At 40.4% G+C, this 21,722-nt stretch overlaps 1 protein-coding gene across 6 annotated transcripts in view; it reads right to left on the bottom strand.

The window, feature by feature from the left end:
• KALRN (kalirin RhoGEF kinase) overlaps positions 1 to 21,722 on the bottom strand; it is a 765,876-nt gene that overhangs the window by 124,115 nt on the left and 620,039 nt on the right. For 5 of the 6 annotated variants that reach the window (XM_084643220.1, XM_084643221.1, XM_084643222.1 and 2 more), the window contains exon 1: positions 2,099 to 2,308. The exons of the other annotated variant lie outside the window; for it this stretch is intronic. In XM_084643220.1, coding sequence (XP_084499346.1) covers positions 2,099 to 2,183 — 85 coding nt within the window. In that variant the 5' untranslated portion in view covers positions 2,184 to 2,308. Of the gene's footprint in view, positions 1 to 2,098; positions 2,309 to 21,722 lie in introns of those variants that run through there. 6 annotated transcript variants of the gene reach the window in all.

Genomic DNA, 21,722 nt, shown 5'->3' with positions numbered 1-21,722 from the left:
AAAAAAAAAAAAAAAGGGGGGGGGAAGCAAAAAGCAAGCCATAGAAATAACTTTCAGTAAGAGGCATTTCTGGGAGTATTTTTTAGCACAGGCAAGCTAAGGAAAAGCTTCCCTTATGGATGTGAATAAACAAGGGGTATTTGAATAACATGCTGATTATTAAGGGCTACAGCAGACTGTGCCATTTACAGTCTTGAATACACACTGAACTGGTCTTGCAGCACATGCTTAACTAGCAATTTATTCAGAGCCTTCTCCCTGCAGAAGATATCCCCAAACCAGTTGCTTTCCTAAAAACAATTTGTGTATCTGTGTTTACAGACCTCGGCATGAAACGGCCACTTTTTTATGGCTTAAGGACTGTACGTCCTTGTTACAAGCTGTTCTGATGCAGAGCTCAGCTAAGATTGAAGAAGCCTGCGGAGGCATACAGCACAGCAGTTTGGGCGGGGGGGAGGAGTGGCAGGGAGAGAAACAGGGAAACTCAAATGAATTAAGAAAAGGAGTACTTGTGGCACCTTAGAGACTAACCAATTTATTTGAGCATAAGCTTTCGTGAGCTACAGCTCACTTCATCGGATGCATACTGTGGAAACTGCAGAAGACATTATATACACAGAGACCATGAAACAATACCTTCTCCCACCCCACTCTCCTGCTGGTAATAGCTTATCTAAAGTGATCACTCACCTTACAATGTGTATGATAATCAAGTTGGGCCATTTCCAGCACAAATCCAGGTTTTCTCACCCTCCGCCCCCCCCCCCCACACAAACTCACTCTCCACAGCAGGAGCTTATGCTCAAATAAATTGGTTAGTCTCTAAGGTGCCACAAGTACTCCTTTTCTTTTTGCAAATACAGACTAACACGGCTGTTACTCTGAAACCTGTCAAATGAATTAGGTTTTGTTTTCATAAAAACTGTCTGGGGTGTGGAGTGGTTCCTTTTGCGCACTCTTATTTTTAAAGCCAAAAGCTTATGAATCTACAAGTGTGGTATTGCAAAAACAGAAAAAAGGATAAAATTAGACTTAGCCATTGCCATTTTAAAATTACAGAATTGTTTATGTCCAAGCCACCTCCCTTTCGCAAGAGTTCCATAGAACTAGGTTTACAGCATTTCAATAGGCTTCTATCAAAGTTACTCTAAAAATCTATGTAATTTGGGTTAGTGTGTTTAACCATCAAATAGCCGCCCAATACAGCTCGAGAGAATATCCTTTCTGTAGATTTTTGAGTCAGCTTATAGAAGGAAAATAGTTATGTATTGAATGGTTACAAGAACTACTTTTTCTGATAAGTCACTTTCTCTGAAATGCTATAGGACTTTTCCATAAAGCCACTCGCATATTTCCCCCCCCATCTGTAAACAACAGAGATAACAGCAAGGACAACTTTAGTCTTGACTGCACTGAAGTAGGGATTTATCTATTCTTAAATCTCGTTTACCCAAGAGTAGCAGCTAGTAGTAAATGCTTGGGATTTTGTACTTAAAACTGCCTTGTGGAAAAGTAATTCCTGTTTTATATTCAGAGGTCAACCTGTAGCAAAAGCCAAGTTACGCAAAAACTACACTCTAAGTGGTTTTTGTTTTGTATAAGAAGTTCACTTATTTAACCCTCCTGATTAAGAGCAGCTACACTACTGACAGCACAAAGCATTATTATCTTAAAGACATTTGTCACATTGTAAAGATCACTCCCATGATGGGCAAACTGACAAGGAAGATGTACAACAATGATGTGACACTATAGTGGTTAATCAGGCAGATTAGAGCCATACACAAGTGGAAAAATACGTCATTATTTTAATCATAGTTTCTACATCCAGTACACATAACCCCTTTCCAAAAGCTTTAGCAACTACAGTGAGCTTTCCAAAAAAAGAATGCTACTACATTGCTACCCATTCCAGTCAACACAAAAGCTACTTAAATATTTGTTATTAACCTAGTCAGTTTGAAGTATCTTATTCTATGCAGAGTAACAAACATCAAATGCTTGCTCAGGAAGCTGTCCTCCCCGGGGCCCCTTTTCCAGCTCAGCTGTTACTCTCATATCGATTTCAAAAGAGAAATACAGTTCAGTAGCTACTGACCTTTGCATGGGAAACAGCAGCAACACTTTGAAAAGAACCATCCCAAACACGAACTGCTGGAATAACCGTGCCTCCCACCTTTCATTCTGTCTCTGTGCTGTTCATAGCAAGTAGTCACCAACCCCCATAAAAAAAATCCACCAGAAAAGTGTAATACTACCTAAATTCAGCACTAAACACTATAGGTATTGCCTCTACTCTAACTTGCAAGCAAACCACCTTAGAAATGGGAGGAGCTACTTAAGCGGGGGGGGGGGGCGGAGTGGAGGAGGGTGGAGTTACACCCACACCCCCAGCTGTTGGCTGAATTCCCATCCCAGAAGAGTAGTCTCACCACATTATGCAATATAAAGACACCATAGGGGTGAAACTCCTCCTTGGATGAACCTATCATCAGGCATGCTACTTTGGAACCAAAATATTATACAAGGACTCTTTCCTCTACCAAGAAAGCAAATTACAGTCATACCCATAAAGAAATAAAATAAGTACTAACTAGAGCATGCAGTTCACCTCTGGAGAGGCTTTGACTGGATTCTTCTAGCAGCTGGATATACTAAGAAAACTACACACATCCCTTCTACTTCAATGTAGTTTTCAATCAGGTGGCTTTGGCTACAGATACAAAACACTGTTTAATGATCAACATCGTTCTTACCAGTACACACATGCTCACTGTGAGAGTCTACGGGAGAAGACTCATAATTCTGTTAATTACGCAATCAATGTTTCTAGTATATTATGTCTGTCAGGAGTCAGAAGATTTCTGATGCAAGGGCTTCTAGTAATGCTTGTACTTAGATTCAAGCCTGTCAGTTCTCCAGCCTTTAACTGTGACATTTCCCGAATTTGGAACTCCTTTCTTTTGATAGGGCATTTCATATTGCTTTTGCAATACTTGATAACTGGTGCCAAATCCATTATTTCTGAAACTAAATTGCATAATGGTGGATCTGCCTGGGATGCAGTTAAAACATGTTCCAAATACAAAAACTGTTAGGATTGCTGTGGAATGAAAGCACCTGACAACCTCGTTGCCTGTGATCTATTAACAAGGGCTGGTGAGTTACCTCTTCAGTGAAGAATGTGAAGTAGTAATCAAGAAACAAACAAACAAACCAAAACCCCTAAGAAAATGTGTAACTCCACTGGAGCTATATCTGCTACTGAGCTAAACAAGTGTAACAGAAAAAAAAGTATAGAGTTAGACAAATAAACCCTAGGGTAAAAAGGAATGAGGATTGACTAGGTTTTAGTTGACACAATGTTGATCTGAGTTATGCTTCTTTCTTTCCAAGTGTTCAGAGGCAAAATTTGTTTTGTGAATGATTTGCACTTGGAATTTCATTTTTTTATAACAATACTTAGGATTTATACAGCAGGTAGGTGGGAACAGGATGTCTGACTACCAATCCCATAGTCTGTGTGACCTTTAAGTGGTCTATAATTCTTACAATTACTTTTTGTGTTCTTGCTATGAAAGAGACAGAGCCTGTTAACATTTCTAAGAGGTAATATACATCAGAAAGCAGTAATCTGAGAACAAACAGGTGCTGCATTTTGCTTTCTCCTGTTAGCCTATGGCTTCTCATTTCCTTCATGCTATATGTTTTGGACCATGGCTGAGGACTGCCATTACTTTAGTGATTTAAACTAAGGGACAGATGTTTGTTTCATTATATAGTGGCTGTGAATAATTCACGTTTTGCCAGTGCCTGAGAGCCCTCTTTGACACCTTGGGTTAGGGTCACAACACCAGCAAGGTGTGCCGTGTTCACAAACCCTGATGTAATAGGGAACGTGCAGCGCTAATTAGTATGACCCCAACAATGAGCAATGCTGGCCAAGGAGGGAGCATACCAGGGCTGATTTAGTGCATCTGCTGGATTGAATGCTATGCAGGTTAGATCTCCCCTGACAAAGAACCTCCAGGTTGATATGCTCCTGCTAGTGCAGAGGGGTAGAATTTGCATTAACTCTGTGTCAGATGCAGTGAATTGAGGCCAATGAATGAAGCAGGGAGGGCTAAACAGGGCCCACAATGAGATTCTTATCCTTACCCCTTTGTCTTTAAAGAGAGCAGGCAAGCCTGGTTATGCTGCAGCCTCATTTGGAACATAGGCAACTTACTAACTGATTCAAAGTGCAAAACCTCTTTCTGCAAACCATGCCTCTCTGAGTGCCCCAGTGCTCTTTGATAATGCAGAAACAAAGGTGAGTCTTAACTCCTTGCTTCCACTTCCCTGTGATGTGTTGGTATTTCAGGCTGAAGAAATGCACTGTCTACCTAGATGATAAACATGGGAATAATTTCTTCTTGAAGTATGCAGTACTGTCATGCCAAATGCCCTAAGGCATCTCTTAAAAGGAGAGACAGTCTGTGTTGAGAACCCTTGGTTTAAGAAGAACCTAATAAACATGCTGGGACTAACATTTTATATTTAAAATGGCTGTGAGGGCCACTGCTTTAGTTATATAGATGAGCAGATGGTATTAGGCAGCAAACAGTAATGGTACAGTATCCCTAATACCTCTGTACGTGTAGTTCTGTTTCTGTTAGGGTTAGGCTATATGACAAACAGAAAGTCTCTGTTTTGGTGAGTTCACAGAGACCCCTAGTGTCCAGTTCTTGTATCACAGGGAATAAATCTAACCGTTATTTTGATGGCCCTAGCAGCCAGCTTGAGACCTTACCCCGTACCTATTGAAATGCATTGCAATTTTGCCATTGACTGGAATCAGGGCAGGATTTGATCTAGTAACTTGATAAACAGCCCCTTAAAATGTGTATTGAAGACCAATTGATATGTTAGTAAGTGAGTAGTGCCAGCTCTTGTGGCTTTATTGTTGGAGTTTGTCAATATTTGGTGTTTTTCTTATGTGACTCAAGGAACTGGGACTTCGGATACATGAGAATCTCTGCTTTCATTTAAAACAAGCAAACAAACAAGATGTTTCCATCCCTCATGATTGTAGAGGAAAGCTTGAAATCCTGATTCATATGTCACCTAACTGCTCAAAAACCAGAAGGGAAATCAAAAGAAACCCAATTTTGCATATATTTTAAATCTTGTGATTTGGGGGTGGGGGCTTGATTTCTGAATATGTGGGGTTGGCAATACTGCTAAGGTTAAAGCTAGACATTAGCCCTGGAGATTTTCTTAAGAGGGCTAAAGTTATAATATTGCATCTCACTTAGCAAAATATTTACTAAATAAGAATACATGATTAAATGCAAACTCATGTTATATCTATTTGTCCCTTCCAGGTGAAAGAAGAGAAGAGCCCTACAGAATCACTTCATCCTATGACTAAGTGGACATAGCTGCCATTAACTTGTCATTGGAACTTGTACTAGTGATTGAATTTGGTCCTGTAACTTCAAAGAGGAATTTCTCAAAATTAAATATTTAGGGTATAGAAGTGCTTGTCAGCATATGGAAGTAATCCCTATGAGCCGCAGCATTCATAAATTACAAAGGTAAAATAAAAATGAACCTGAAGTCCATGGTTCCTGTAAAGCACATTTTCTGGTGCACCAATCAAAACAAAATTGCTGATGTCTGCAACAGTCACTTTGCTGTCATTTTAGGATCCCAATCTTGCTCCTTCTGAAGCTGACAGGACTCCTTCTGTCAGTGAGAGACTGCAGCATGGGGTCTTGTCCCCAAAGCAATAATTACAGCCCCACCTGTATAAATCATCCTCCACAAGTTTAGTCCAACATCAAGCAATTGCTAAAATAAAAAGATAAGTTGTGTGCTGCATCCTGAAGGTTAATTTATTAACTCTTCCTTAACAGTGCTCTGAACTCCACAGTGATAGAGATGAGCAGGGGATTCTAGTTTGATGTGATTTTTAAAAAACAAACAAACCCAATAAACCCTAAACATCAGTGTTTTTCTGCGATTAAAATGAAATGCTGAATTTTAGTTTACCTAGCCACACTGTGTATAGAGGTATCAGTTGAACACAATGTTTTATTGATATACAGTAGAACCCCATTTCTCCCCGCCTCTGTTATGCGGCTCGCTCTCTATTAACCAAACCAGGGCTGACAGTCCAAGCCCCTATAAAAAAAAAAAACAACTAAAGGTTCTCTGTAAAAATGAAAATTCTACATTATTCCATGGCAAATAGATTTCTAGGATCCCTGGAGATGATACAGCAACTGTCATGCATTTCTTCTGGGTACCTTTTAATTGGTTAAAGGTACATAAACCTGAGCATAATGAAGACCAAATTACACAGAGGGAAAGTGTGCTGCTCAGTAGATTACAGAAAGGAGTGTATGGATGCCATTATATCCCATCACAGGAATCTTGAGAAAATTAGTTCAATCTGCTCATGCATTCAGCCTCAGCAGTGGGTGTATGCATCAGAAACTGCCCTTGAAGAATCCTTAGTCACACAGAAGACTAGGTCGTCTGCAGAGATTTTTCTCTCTCTAACAATCATAGAATCCTAGATGTGTAGGACTGGAAGGGACCTCAGTAGGTCAACTAGTCCAGTCCCCTGCACTCAAGGCAGGAGTATGTAATAACTAGACCATTCCTGACAGGTGTTTGTCTAACCTGTTTTTAAAAACTTCCTATGACAGAGATTCCACAACCTCCCTAATCAATTTGTTCCGATGCCTTACCACCCTGACCGTTAGGAAGTTTTTTCTAATGTCCAACCTCAACCTCCCTTAGTGGAATTTAAGCCCATTGCTTCCTGTCCTGTCCTCAGAGGTTAAAGAGAACAATTTTTTGCTTTTTTTTTTTAAACAACTTTTTATGTACTTGATAACTGTCATCATGTCCCCCCTCAGTCTCCTTTTCTCCAAACTAAACAAACACATTTTTTTCAATCTTTCCTCGTTGGACACGTTTTCTAGACCTGTAATCGTTTTTGTTGCTCTTCTCTGGACTTTCTCCAGTTTGTCTACATCTTTCCTGAAATGTGGCACCCAGAACTGGACACAGTACTCCATCTGTGGCCTTATCAATGTAGGGTACAGTGGAAGAATCACTTCTGTCTTGCTTACAACACTCTTATTAATACATCCCAGAATAATGCCTGCTTTTTTTTTTCCCAACAGTGTTAGACTGTTGACTCTCATTTAGCTTGTGAGCCACACAATGGACGGATTTCTCTTGTAATAGTCTCTTAAATTCTCTCTCTCTCTCTCTCTCTCTCTCTCTATATATATATATACACACACACACACACACAGACACACGAGGGCTGAATAATGTAACTTGCATTGATATCATTCGATTAGAGCAACTTCTGTTGGTGAGAGAGACAGGCTTTCAAACTACACAAAGCTCTTGGCTCGAAAGCTTGTCTCTCTGTCCCCACCAGAAGGTGGTCCAATAAAACATATTTCTCTCTCTAATATCATGGGACTGACACACCTACAATCTGAATCATACATCTTTAAATAAGTGATACCTATTGTCTGCAGCGGCACACTGTATACACACATGGTTCACTAAGAACTCCAGAAAATGATGCTACCATATTTAATGCACCAGCCTACAGCTCTGGAGTGGCAGCTGGGGTTGGAGGCTACCTTACCTAGTAGTTAGGACCCTGGGAATCAGGTAAATTAGGTTCTTTTCCCAGCTCTGCTCCAGACTTACTCTGTGACCACAGGGAAGTCACCTTCCCTTTTAGTACCTCAGTTTCTCCGTGTGTAAAATGGTGATAATAATACTTCTGTTTCTTCTAATGTGCTCTGAGGCCTAGGGATGAAAGCAACATATAAAGGCTACAAATTTATTGTTTTGTTATGTCTGAGGATCGGTAACAAAATATGAATTAAACACTGTCAGCTTTACTTCTACTAAATATTTATAAAAAATACTATTCCATGTGTGCTTACTGCCAAACCCAGCGAGGGCGGAAATATTTTAAGGACAGTGACTTGGCAGAACTGTGTGGTGGTTGCTTACATAGCAAATTCCTGTACATTATTCTTGGCTCTGGCTACTGCTGTTGAACAGCACTAAATGCTCGTTAAATGAAATCAAATTAACCAAATTCTTATAAGTAACTGAAGTTTGGTCATGCTAGTTAGCCCAAACTTCATATTTTTAAAAAACAGATAAAATTACATAAATAATAAAATCAAGGTCAGATTCCGTCCTGACACAACTCCAGGGAGAGATTTTTGTCCCGTCTACTTAACACAGCGGTGATGGGGGTGGGGGGGATGAAGAACATTATCAACTAGTTTAAAACAAAAAGAAGAAAAAGACATGTATGCTCAGTGCACACTTCTAACTGAACTGCCCATGATATACGTATGTTTGGCTAGACCAGTCCCCCTTTCAGAGATTATTTCAATTTATGACTGGATTAATGTAATCTGATAAACTATGGCATAGCCCTTATTTGGAGTAGAAAGGGAAGAACGGTCCCCCTCCCTTGCTAGAGAAGAAGTGGTAAAGTAATGGGACTCCCTCTGCCTGCCCTGCCCCCAACTGGGACCAATAGGAGGGCATCTTCCACTCCTTGAGAGCAGCAGGGTTCCCCTCTTTTGCCTGGAGAGGAATGGATGGCAACAAGCGGCTCCTCTAAATTTCCTCAGTTTTCTGTATGGATGTGTTAGCTGGGCCCACTGCACTGCATTCCTTCTGGCACACACACAGTCCTCTGCTGGGGGAATGGTGGGACTCAAGAGCATTGGATCTTGGTGTTAACACTTCATTGAGATACAGAGGGCAGTTTACACCTCTCCGAGCTACCGTTTCAGGCTCCCTACAAACTCAGGCAGACATCACTGCATCAGTCACACTTTAGTCACATTTTCAAGTTTCTCTTTGCAACCATGAGGGATAGAAACTTTTTTTTTAAATTAAAGCTTAAAATCTGATGAGGTGGCAGACTCTAGAAGCTAAACCCTAGGCATGGGCCTATAGTACTTATGCCTTAATCCAGGCCAGTGTCCACCCCTTGCTTTAACTATTCTTTCCTTGAGAGTACTTAACATACGAGACCTCGATGCTTGAACTGGAATCCTGAGCAGGTAGGTCCTGATCACAAACCCATTGTAGTTGAGGGTTTTTTTCCCTGACTTCTATGGCGTCTGGATCAGACCTATGCACTTATTTTATAATGATTTTGGCTCTCTGACACCTTCAGAATGCAAATCCAACCATGAAGAACCTGCCATCTCTGGCCAGTTCATCTGATTTCTAGTCACAATGCTTGCTAATCTGTACATAATAGTACTACATAATCAAGTTGGTCAGTTTCTCCCTGTAACCAGCTTAGGCAGAACAGCAAAAAAGCACAGAGATGCAGGGGCATGCTGTACAGGTCTGTTGCTTGTTAAGTATTTGCAATGGTCATTAGAAGCCATATTCCTATTCTCTAGGTGCAGCTGGGAAGTAAAATGCACTTCAGTTAATAGGGCTACACGCAGTGATGCCTCTCCCTCTTTCTCAAATATTCTGGAAGATCTTTACTGACCTCTGTGCAAACTCCCCTGCTAACATTTCACTCAGATGGTTGCTACGTCAGTGGGACAGCTGTATCCACCAACAAATGCCTACGCTGAGTCTGACCATCCTTGCATAACCAGAGGGAATGTCTCTACTGAGCCAGCAACGGCACCTGATGAACCATGATTGAATGTGGCTGCAGCAGTGATTCCTCTCTGGTGTCCCCATACACATAAACCAGTATGCAATAGTCCAGTATTTTGGAGATATAGCTAACATTATCTTGTGGCCTGCATGAACTGGCTTCAAGAGAGCCATGCCAATAAGGTGATGGATACTAATTGAAATAAGTGGTCTGTCAAAATAAAAGATTATCGTGTCTTCAGTTTAAAAAAAGAAAAAGCAGATTTTGTATTTGCTTCCAGAAATATTTATCTCAATGAGATCAAAAGCAGATCTATGGGAATGACTGTCCACTAGCAACACAGAGTCACAGAAATGTAGGACTGGAAGGGACCTCAAGAGGTTGTTTAGTCCAACCTCTTGCACCAAGGCAAGACCCAGGAGACCTACACCATCCCTACACATCTGTTAGTCGAACTGTTCTTAAAAACCTCCAGTGATGGGGATTCCACAATCTCCCTTGGAAGCCTATTCCAGAGCTTAACTATCCTTATAGTTAGAAAGTTTTTCCTAAAATCTAACCTAAATCTGCCTTACTACAGTTTAAGCCCATTACGTCTTTCCTGCCTTTAGAGTATATGGAGAAAACTGGTCACCGTCCACTTTATAACAGCCCTTCACATTTTTGATGATTATCAGGTCCCAACTCAATCTTCTTTTCTCACGACTAAACATGCTTTTTTAAAATCTTTTCCTCATAGATTATGTTTTCTAAACCTTTTATTATATTTGTTGCTCTCCTCTGGACTCACTTGAGTTTGTCCATGTCCTTCCTAAAGTGTGGTGCCCAGAACTGGGCAAAGTATTCCAGCCGAGGCCAGTGTGGAGTAAAGAGGAAAAATATGACACTCCTGTTGTTACACTCCAGAGTGAAAGTTGCCTTTTTTGCAACTGCATTGCATGGTTGGCTCATATATTCAATTTGTGATGTAGAATGGCCTCCCGGTTCTTTTTGGCAGTAATACTGCCTAGCCAGCTATCATCAAATAAGGAAGGACAAACAGCATGTACAAAACCTGCCTTTTGGACAGTTTTGGGTACTCTGCTACAGTATTTGGGTGTGGAGAGAAATTATGAGCTTGTATCAGTTCTTCACATATTCTTTTTCAAAGGAAACAGGGGCCTTTTCCACCCAGGCCTGATGTGTGTGGTAACTTTTCTTCAATTCTGGCAACCATAACAACGTAGCATAATTTATGGAGCTAGCTCTTGCAATGATGAATAAATGGTGTATACAAAATGGGAGTGCATCAAAAGTAGTAGCAGAAAAAAACCATCAGCTAGTCTCTCTCTCTGAGTTTGTTCAACTTTCATGATAAAATCGAAGATAAATTTCTCTTCTGATGCCACTGCTCCCTGCCAGGTAATCTGCTTCCTTCCTTCTTATTGGGAAAATACCATTCTGGTCACCTAAGGTGCTTTAGAGAAAGTGGCAAATGCTGTTTGGCACCTTTTGCTTTTTTCTGAGTATCCAACACATTTGTGCTTCTATATATTTTTAAAAAGTGTAAATGGTATACACTATGCTAGTTAGACCTGAAAATCTTCGTGCTGTGTGTGTCTCGGGGGTGGGAGGGGAATCTCTGCTTTCTGCTAGAAAGGAGCTGGACTGAAATTAAAATACTATGTACAGGATCAATGCTGTAAAACCCTTCACTTTGTGGGCCAAATCACTATATTAACAAGTGTAGATATGGCCCTTTGTCCACTTTCCTTTTTTGCTAGAAAATGCAGAGGAATTCTTAACAGAAGACATTTAATAGTGTAAAGGTGCCATCACTGCAAAGCTTTCTGATCTGCTGTATCCAATTTAAGAGTGATGTAAAAGAAAACGTAAAGCTGTTATTAAAATGTATGGTGGAAATAAACAGCAAGGCCAGAAGTGACAGGAGGCCTTCTGTGGAAGAATATAAAACAAGATTATTTTATATAGTTCACAGAATGGCCTCTGACAGAAAAAAGCCCTCTGTTTTGTACTGCCAGCATGCATCTTCTCTGTCCTGTTGCATATTGTAATCTCCACAGTTTGGCAAGAGTTGCAAGCATTTCTAGATTGTAGATACATGTACACCACACACACCATGTGAGGTGGGATTTCCGTAGATGTTCAGCATTGCAATTCTCCTTGTATTAAAGTCAGTAGGAGCATTATTAGGCCAGGGTTTCAAATATCCCACCCATAGTCTCTGCTATTTGGATCATACTCTAATTGGATCTGAAATTTCACACACCTAAACTTCCAGTTACTATTACGTAACCAAACTTGCTGTCCTCCTGTCAGAGGGTACAGCACACTAAGACCTGGGACATTTCTGGTTTTTCCCACAGTCAACAGATTTCCTTGTAAACCTAACAACATGTACTTTTCACTTCTTCTGTGTTCATATTATATTAAACATTAGTCATCAAGTAACTTATTAATCATTGGTACTGTAGTAGCTTTGATGGGCCCCACTCTGTGATCAAGACCTCGTTGGGGTAGGCAGTGTCCATGCATACCTTACAGCAAAAAAACAAAGAGTTCACAACTAAATACATAAGATACAATTATAACCCTTTTATAATATTAAAAACCACCTTGTGTCTACACCCTCCCTAACCTATTTGAGAAAAGGGGGCAGGCAACAAGATGAGTTGATGCTATGATTGCAAGAAGAACATATATTTCTGTATCTTCAAATGCAGTGGTCCATATCTTCAAACAAACAAGTAAAGACTGCAGAAGGCTTTGAATTAAGCAGAATGTGCATGACTCCAAAGTAAGGATAATGTGCAGAGAGGTTGCACTCTTGTATTCTATGATGACTGTAAAGATATGGCTCCACTGGGCTGTACTTAGCTACATAGGAGCTTTACAATGGCCAAAGAGGCTATTGCAACCCAGTGGCTGTAACCTGAGGGAGAGGATACACTGAGGCACAAAACTTTTTTTTTTTTAACCTAGGCTTTGCATAGGCTGGTATGAGGGAAGATTTGCCCTTCAGGATTACATGCTGCAGTCTGGTGCATGGGTGCACTTCCCATAGACTTTAGTGGAAGCCACATGTGCATATTTAAAGGCAGAATTTGCACATTGGCTTAAAATGTCTTAGAATCTTACACATCATGAACAATATGCAGGGCCAGGTGCCTTTTGAAATAATAAAATTGAAATTTACAGCAACCTAAGCCCCATAAGGTTAAAGTACTATTACCTACATAAATCAATATTTTGAGCTGAAAGATTTCAGTTCCCTAATCTCCAGAACAGAAAAGTGTCCTGGAATTATAATCACTAGGTGTTGCTGTTTAATTCTTAATCCCTTGTATTTAGAAAAGTGCCTTAATAAGAATGTGATTTGGTATCAAGCAGCTTAGCATTACTGGAAAGACAAATGAAGTATTAGATTCCCTGTATGAAAACCAGAAGTACCTAGAGATGTGACTTTCAAATCTCATTATTAAAGGCAAAAGTCAGGGCAGTCTTTATTATGTGAATGTTGGGCAGTGCACTGCTATTGCTTCTGTGTGATGACACACTTTTTAGCAGATTGGAAACCGAGCCAACTTTCACTGTGCTACTTATGCAATTGTTCCTTGGTTTCTTTAAACGTTATGATATTTAAGAAGTATTGTACATCCTGTAGAATACTACAAGAAAATAGATCATTATTTCACTGGGACATGGTTCTGTAGAATCACTAAGTGATTCTATACTCAGAACTTCCAAAGAATACCACGAAGCACTGATAAGGAAATACAGGGCTGTGCATGTATTTAAAATTGACAACTTTTGGAGGAGCTTGCTCTGTGTCTCCGCCGATTATTGGGGAGGCCTGTGCCCCTGCTTGCTTCCCCCTTGTACACGCCTCTGTGGAAATATATGTAAATGTAACTTTGAAGATTCTCTACGGCAGACTACAGCCAAGAATGCTTGAACCTGTCCTAATATGGAAGGGAATTGCCTTTTAACTGGCAGTAATATAAATATATAATATGTTGTAAAAGAAAACAAATATAAATGAATGCATTTTTGGAGTCTGGGACTAATCTGCCCCTAATGAAACTGACATTAGTTTTGACTCTTATTCCTGATTTACATCTTTCAAAGTAATGAAGTTGGTAGACTGGTATAAATGAGAAGAGAATCAGGCTCGTTGTGTTAGCGTAAGTATATCAAATCTGTGATGCATCTGCTGTAGCCCATTTACAGAAACAGTCTCAATAAACTGCAATCAGTTATTTAATACTTGTGTGCTGGGCACTTCAGTGTGCTGGTCTTTGGCTCTGACTGTTGAGTGAAATTAAACTTTCATCACAGCTAGCTCACTTTAAAACTGGTTCATAAACTATTTGTTTAAAATTAATAACAGAAGGGCTGCACAGCAGCCAGTAAGGATGTGAATACTGGTCCTGGGTTTGTTCTCCTTGCTTTCTGGTAGAGCTGAAAAGCCAGCACACTTGGGTACCATTTTTACCAGGACATGCCCCGATAATCCATGCATCAACATTAGATTAGTAAAGAAAACAGGCATAAACCCAGAATCTGTTCTTCACTCTTAAATCTTATGGATTTCAGGGCAAAAAAGACTGGTGAATAAATCCATGTTCAACAGGCCAGGAGTATAATAATGAATGGTGGCCCACTGAACTTACACAGCAGAAACTCTAGGTCAGTGGTCCAGATCCCACTCTTCCCCACATAATCTCAGGTGGATTACAGTCAGACAGCAGCATGTTACTTTGCTATATTTAGTTCAACCAAAGCTGCAGATGAAAAGCAAGACCCAAGCCACTCACAGGCTCCAGTCACTCTCTTTTGGTAATTCACATTGGTTACTTTCCTGCTAGCTGGCTGGGCGAAGTGCTACTACACAACCCTCTCACCTACCTCATACATTTCAAGAAGCAGGAGCAGATACAGAGAAAGTAGTGTATACATTTTATTCAAACCAAGACATGTTATTTTTACACCCTTTCTCTGGGCTGCATGTTTTTATTTGTGGGGGAGGGAAGAGGGGTTATAATTGTTGACTTCAGGCTAGTGCTAATAAAAACCCTGTCCTATGATTTGAGAATCATAATCAGTACTTCATGTGGAACCCCTTCAGATACATCCACCCATGGCAAACCGTATTTCTTTTTTTCTTGGGTGCTAGGGTAACTCCACAGTTAAAACTGTCCCCACAAGGCAGTCTTGCTTAAAGGTTTAAAAATAGAATTGTTTACCTAATGGAGCATTCATTGCCACAACGCTTGTGTGTAGAGCCCTGGCAGTCAAGTCAATGCATCAGAACCTCAGTTTTCATTCAAAAATAAAGACTTAATTTCTAACTTAAAGAACAGAAGTACTTGTGGCACCTTAGATTCTAACAAATTTATTAGAGCATAAGCTTTCGTGGGCTACAGCCCACTTCATCGGATGCATAGAATGGAACATATAGTAAGAAGATAAATATATACATACATACAGAGAACATGAAAAGGTGGAGTAAGAGGCTAATTAATTAAGATGGGCTATTATCAGCAGGAGAAAAAAACTTTTGTAGTGACAATCAAGATGGCCCATTTAGACAGTTGACAAGAAGGTGTGAGGATACTTAATATGGGGAAATAGATTCAATATGTGTTGGGTTTGAATACAGACTGGGAGTGGCTGGGTCATTACACATTTAGTGGCCAAATCCAACTACTCAACTAGACACGTCCCAGCTGCTGGGGCAAGTACTGAGGCCCCTTTCTGACACTGCTTCATCTATGAATGGTAAAGAGGATCCCTGCTGCCATCCTTGTTGTTCCAAAGGGGAGAGGCTTCTGTTACCACTCTATGGAGGGAGACGGAGGCACTGTAGTGCTGTGTGTTTTGGGGCAGGGGAAAAAGAGCACCCCTGCCATCAGTCAATACAGGGGAGTAAATGGGTGGCCTCATTTCATGCAGTAGCTAGGATCCCAATTTGCCTTAATCTGGCCTTCTCAGAAAGGGGCTGAATGAAGCCAGGAGAGAAGTGCATGGTAGATCTGTAATTTTGCAGATTCACCAGTCAGTTTCCCCAACACAGGGGGGCATGCTGGTCTGGAGACTACTACAACTCTGAGACTGCAGTTACAGCTGTGGATGACTGCTGTCAATCTGCATTACGTTTTTCCTCCGGAGGGCTCCAAAATGTCCTTCCATGAAAGGCTTTACAATCAAACTGCAATGGGACATAAGTAAGCTCATAAGAAGACAAATGTCGAGAAGCAAGAGAAGGGAATTTATAGTAAGGTCACATGGTCACTTGGGAAAGCACATGCATAACTTGATCTTTCCATTGCTTTTCTTCTCTGTATTGGATCTCCTTGCTAAACCACATGTCCCACTTCACGTTTTGTAGGCAGTGCAGCAGAAACCAGTTGATTGAGATGAGTGTCTGGGTCAACAGGTTTAGGGAGGTCAGAAGAGGGAGCCTCGGAAGATCCTTATTGCTCTTCCCCCACAATCCCCGGTGGAGATGTCTGTTCTGCAGCCTGGCTAGTCCGGTTGCAAAGGATCATCTCACCATAAAATAGCTGCAACTGGAGAAGATAAATTCAGTTCTAAAAAATGCCTCACCAGCAAAGCCACAAGCATATCAGAAGGAAACAAATAACCACTTATCCTGAGAGGGAAGATTTTTCTGCTGAGATAGGCATTTCAGCAGCAACACTAAGAGCAGTGTTGCCAGGAGTCTGCATACTGGCGATACACTCTTGACTATTTCCTTCCTCAGAGACTTTAGTTTTTAACACTTCTGAAGCATTAATTCCCTGTTCTCAGGGAGATCACTGGAAGCATGTTTAGCATTATCCTACGCAATGACACCTTTTTTCTCTGACATGTCTGGTGTCTTACTCGTCCCATTTTGCCACTTTGAGGTGTCTGCAATTTATGTTCTATTTTCTATGCCACTGAAGCTTTGTTTGAGCATCCATCCTGAAAACACACCGACAAATGATTTGCTGATCTCCACAGGCAGCGATTATATTCCACGTTCAGTCCCAATTGGAGAAAATTGTGCCAGTATTTCAACACAGAAATTAACACGGCCAAATTGCCAGGAAATGCGACTGCATGAGAGACTTCAGGCCAAATTAGCTGTGACCTAAATGGTGCGGTAGCTTACACGTTAGAAAGAGAGTGCTAGTGGTCAAATAGTAACGTTTTTGTAGATGTTAAGGTCAGAAGGGACCATTAAATCATCTAATCTGACCTCTTGTGTAATATTGACCATAGAATTTAATCCAGTTACAGTTGCATCCAATTTTACCTTGTGCTCCCCATATTTATTGCATCCATCGGTAGTCTCTTGTTTTATACTTAGACTGTACATTTTTTGGGACAACAACTAACTTTTCATTGTGTGTACGTGCACATTGTTTGTGTACAGTGCCTTGCACAGTGGGGCCCTAACTCTTGATTAGGGGCTAATACACACCATGACCAAACAAATAGCATGGCATTCAATAATTATGCAAAGTGAGTGTAATTTACATGCTGAAAAGGTGGAAGGAGATGTAGCTAGCAAAGCAACAATGAGGGGGCCTATTTTATTTTACGTCCTGCAATTAATTGCTTTTCCTGCCACCCGCTCCCTTCTGGTCCCTTGATGAGTAAGATACATCTATGGGGCCTTAGTCTCTTTTCAGTTACAGTGGTATAACTCCATCAGCTACAGTGGAGTTACTTCTTATTTACACTGACGTGAAGAGAATGAGTCCCAATGAATGTCAAATCAGTGCAAATTATACCATCACATTCTAATTTTCCTTGACACCGATGTGTAATTTACAACACCATTTATGTGACTGCCTAATTTGGCAAACCTTCTGTACTAGGACAAGATATGGAATTCCTCTATTGTTCTTGATAATGTCACTCGTCCATCACATATTCAAAACCAGGTTGTGTCTGTTATAATGAAACCAGAGCATGACCTATGTTATTGCTGAATTTTAGGTTAAAGTAATGCGATTAGATGGGTGAAGTTTCACCTCCCAATAAAGGGGAAGCGAAGACAAAGTAAATAAGGAAATTCACAGGCCTTTTCTCTTTAAACAAAGTCTTCTTTGTTTGAAATAATAAAAATCAGCTAAACAATAGCAGAATTGCTTCTCTAAAGAGCCTTTCCTGTTTTATCACAGCATTCATCAGAAAAGTCATTCTCAGTAAAAATAAGGATTCAGGTGGAGTGCCTCAGGATCCTTTGCTTTGGATATATATTATTCCAGCTGAAGCAGCAAGTACATTTGACTTTACTGACATTGTTATTTCCCAAATTACTATATATGGTTAACACCTCAGAGCCGTTGTTTCAAGGTATCTGTAAACTCAGGCAAACATTGCTTACACTGGGGCCACATTTCAAAGGTTTTCACAAGTATAAGAGCAAAAGACTTAGGGTGAAATCCTGGCCCCACTGTAATCAGTGAGGCCCAGATCCTCAAAGGTATTTAGGCTCCTAATTTCCATTGATTTCAAATAACGTAAGGGTGAAATTCAGACCCTTTTGAAGTATATGACAACATTCTCAGAATGAAATCAATGGAAGTTAGGAGCCTTTGAGGATCTCAGCCTGATAGTTTTGTCACTTACTTCAAAAGGGTCTGAATTTCACCCTTAATTTATTTGTATGTAAAGTGAGACTCTGGAGAAGAACTGAAAGGCCTATCCATGACCCTGAGCTGGACCTTTGTGCCCCACCTCAGGGGCCACCTCAGACTTAGGGAAACACTAGTTTAGAAAGATGAAGCTGGACTAGCTTCACTTTCCCTTCAGAGTACTTTCAGTTTTGATTTCTCATTTTTTATATTCTCATTAACTTCACTTGCGCTACTCATAGGAGTAGAGATGCAGGACTGGGCTGGGAGCAGAAGGCAAAAATTCAGTAGATAATAAAAAGCAAATTAAATTATAGATGGTCTTATGCTACCAAGTTCAGATTTGAACTTTTCTAAGGCTTAAGTGTGTTTTGGTCCAGGCCTCCTCTCTAAATAAGCTTTTTAAATCTTCCACTTTTAATAGCAAAAATCAGTTGTTCCCAAAGTGTGGTCTTTAGCCAAATGGTTGTGTGCGTAGCATTTGGTGGTGGTCCATGAAGAGGTGGTAGGAAGGTCATACAGTGCTGGTTATCCACCTTTTTTCCAGCTGCTCTATCATGTTAGAAGACAAGTGAAAGTGCCATCCTTTCCTAGCGTTATTTTTATACGTAAGTTACTGCTGTGCTTTTTACAGGGATAATATGCGATTACAAATGGCAGGGGGAAATAGCCATGAAACCATCTCTCTATTAAGAGATAATCAGTGAAAGAGCTTGAGCCCACCTGCTGAAGTGTGATTTGGAACACAGGTAAAGGAATGTTTTTTATTTAGATACTGTCTACTTATGCTGATAGTGGGAGCCCGAGTATTGTTTGCTCAAGAGAAACTCCATGGGCTGTTTATGTGCCAGTTATATTGATTGTGTTAACTAATAATGTTTCCTTGAGATCACACAGCCTAAACTCTTTAACTGAGTGCTCTTAATTAAACCTCTTAGAAACCCAAACAATTTCTCAGCCTTTATAAAACCAACTGAAGGTTTCATTTAATATACTAAAATTTTCTGAATCATCCTCTCACAGCTCTCCTGGGAAATCAGGAATCATTACCATTAAATAGATTTTGTAAAAGGGATTATTTTAGCCAAAGCGGAGAAACCACATAAACCAATGTGGATTGTAATTTAATACTCAGCATAACCAGAGCTGAACAGGAGCAAACTAAAGCAGTCTAGTCCTGAAAGGTTAATAAAATCTAAGATGCAAAAATTGAACAGAAATGTGGGAAGTAGTTATAATGCCTATTATTACAAGAATATTTATTGGAATCCTTTTGGGAGGGCTGGAGGGCACAAAAGCCAAGACAGCCAACCAGAAGCTGTTCTCTTCCACAACAGCTTTAGCACTCATAGATAAGAACATGTGAATGTCCGTACTTGGTAACACCAACGGTCCATTTAGCCCAGTATCCTGTCTTCCGACAGTGGCTGGTGCCAGATGCTACAAAGGGAATGAACAGAGCAGGATAATTATTGAGTGATCCATCCCATCATCCAGTGCCAGTGTCTGGCAGTCAGAGGTTTAGGGACACCCAGGGCATGAGGTTGCATCCCTGACCAGCTTGGCATATAGCCATTGATGGAGCTACCCTCCATGAACTTATCTAATTTTTTTGAACCCAGTTATACTTTCAGCCTTCACGACATCCCCTGGCAAACAGGTCCACAGTTTGACTCTGCATTGTGTGAAGAAGTACTTGCTTATGTTTGTTTTAAACCTGCTGACTATTAATTTCATTGGGAGACCCCAGGTTCTTGTGTCATGTGAAGGGATAAATAACACTTCCTTATTCACTTTCTCCACACCATTCGTGATGTTATAGACCTCTATCGTATCATCCCTTGGTCATCTCTTTTCTAAGATGAACAGTCCCAGTCTTTCAATCTCTCCCCGGATGAAAGCTGTTCCATATCCCTAATAATTTTTGGTGCCCTTCTCTGTACTTTTTCCAATTCAAATATATCTATCTTTGAGATGGGGCAACCAGAAACGCATGCAGTATTCAAGGTGTTGGTATGTCATTGATTTATATAATGGTACTGTATTTTCTAATATTATCTATCCCTTTCCTAATGGTTCCTAACATTGTGTTAGCTATTTTGATTGCTGCTGCACACTGAGCAGATGTTTTCTGAGAACTATCCCCAATGATCCAAGATCTCTTTCTTGAGTGGTAGCAGTTAATTTAAACCCCATCATTTTGTATGTATAATTTGGATTATGTTTTCCACTGTGCATTGCTTTGCATTTTTAAACAGTGAATTTCATCTGCCATTTTGTTGCCCAGTCACCCAGTTTTGTGAGATCTCTTTGTAACTCTTCGCAGTCTGCTTTGGACTTAACTATCTTGAATAATTATGTGTAGTCTACAAACTTTACCACCTCACCGTTTACCCCTTTTTCCTTATCATTTATGAATATGTTGAATAGCACTGGTCCCAGTACAGATCTTTGGGAGACCCCATTACTTACCTCTTTCCATTGTGAAAACATACCATTTATTTCTACCCTTTGTTTCCTACCTTTTACTAATCCATGGAAGGACATTCCCTCTTATCCCATGACTGTTTATGAGCCTTTGGAGTCAAAGGCTTTGTGAAAGTTGCTATATCCACTGGATTACCCTTGTCACCATACTTGTTGACCACCTCAAAGAATTCTAATGGATTGGCGAGGCATGATTTCCCCTTACAAAATACATGTTGACTCTTCCCCAACGTACTGTGTTCATTTATGTGTCTGATAATTCTGTTCTTTAATAGTTTTGACGAATTAGCCTGGTACTGAAGTTAGGCTTACCAGCCTGAAATTTCCAGGATCACCTCTGGAGCCTTTTTAAAAAAATCAGTGTTACATTAGCTATCCTCCAGTCACCTGGTACAAAGGTTGATTTAAGAATAGGTTACATACCACAGTTAGAGGTTCTGCAATTTTGTATTTGAGTTCCTTCAGAACTCTTGGGTGAATATTAGGTGGTCCTGGTGATTTATTACTGTTTAATTTATCAATTTGTTCCAAAATGTGCTCAAAGAACAAACATAGTGACTACAGAATGAAGAAAGGTGTATATCCAGGTGCGGGAGGGGAGGAAGAGGGAATCTCCTATTGATCCCTTTGTTCATTGAGATCATCCTTCTCGACCCCCATACGCAAAACCCTTATCTGTTTCCTTCCTCCTGCCTCACCTCTTTGTACTAAGAGAAGGCAGCCTCCTTTTATAGCCCCGCAGGCAGTCATCTGACTCCTCTATCAGTCATGTGTTCGTTCGGGTCACATACTCCACGAGGAATTATAACTCCCAGAGTCCATGACCTTAAAGAGGCCAAGACCCCTAACAGACAGGCTGGTGGCACCTTGCCCTGTTACCTTTTAAAATGAGAATCAGGCCCAGAGTCAAGAAATGCAAAAGA

The sequence above is a fragment of the Lepidochelys olivacea genome (genome assembly GCF_965140295.1).
Source record: "Lepidochelys olivacea isolate rLepOli2 genome assembly, chromosome: 11".
Taxonomy (NCBI): Eukaryota; Metazoa; Chordata; order Testudines; family Cheloniidae; genus Lepidochelys; species Lepidochelys olivacea.
This window is presented reverse-complemented; position numbering and strand designations above follow the sequence as displayed.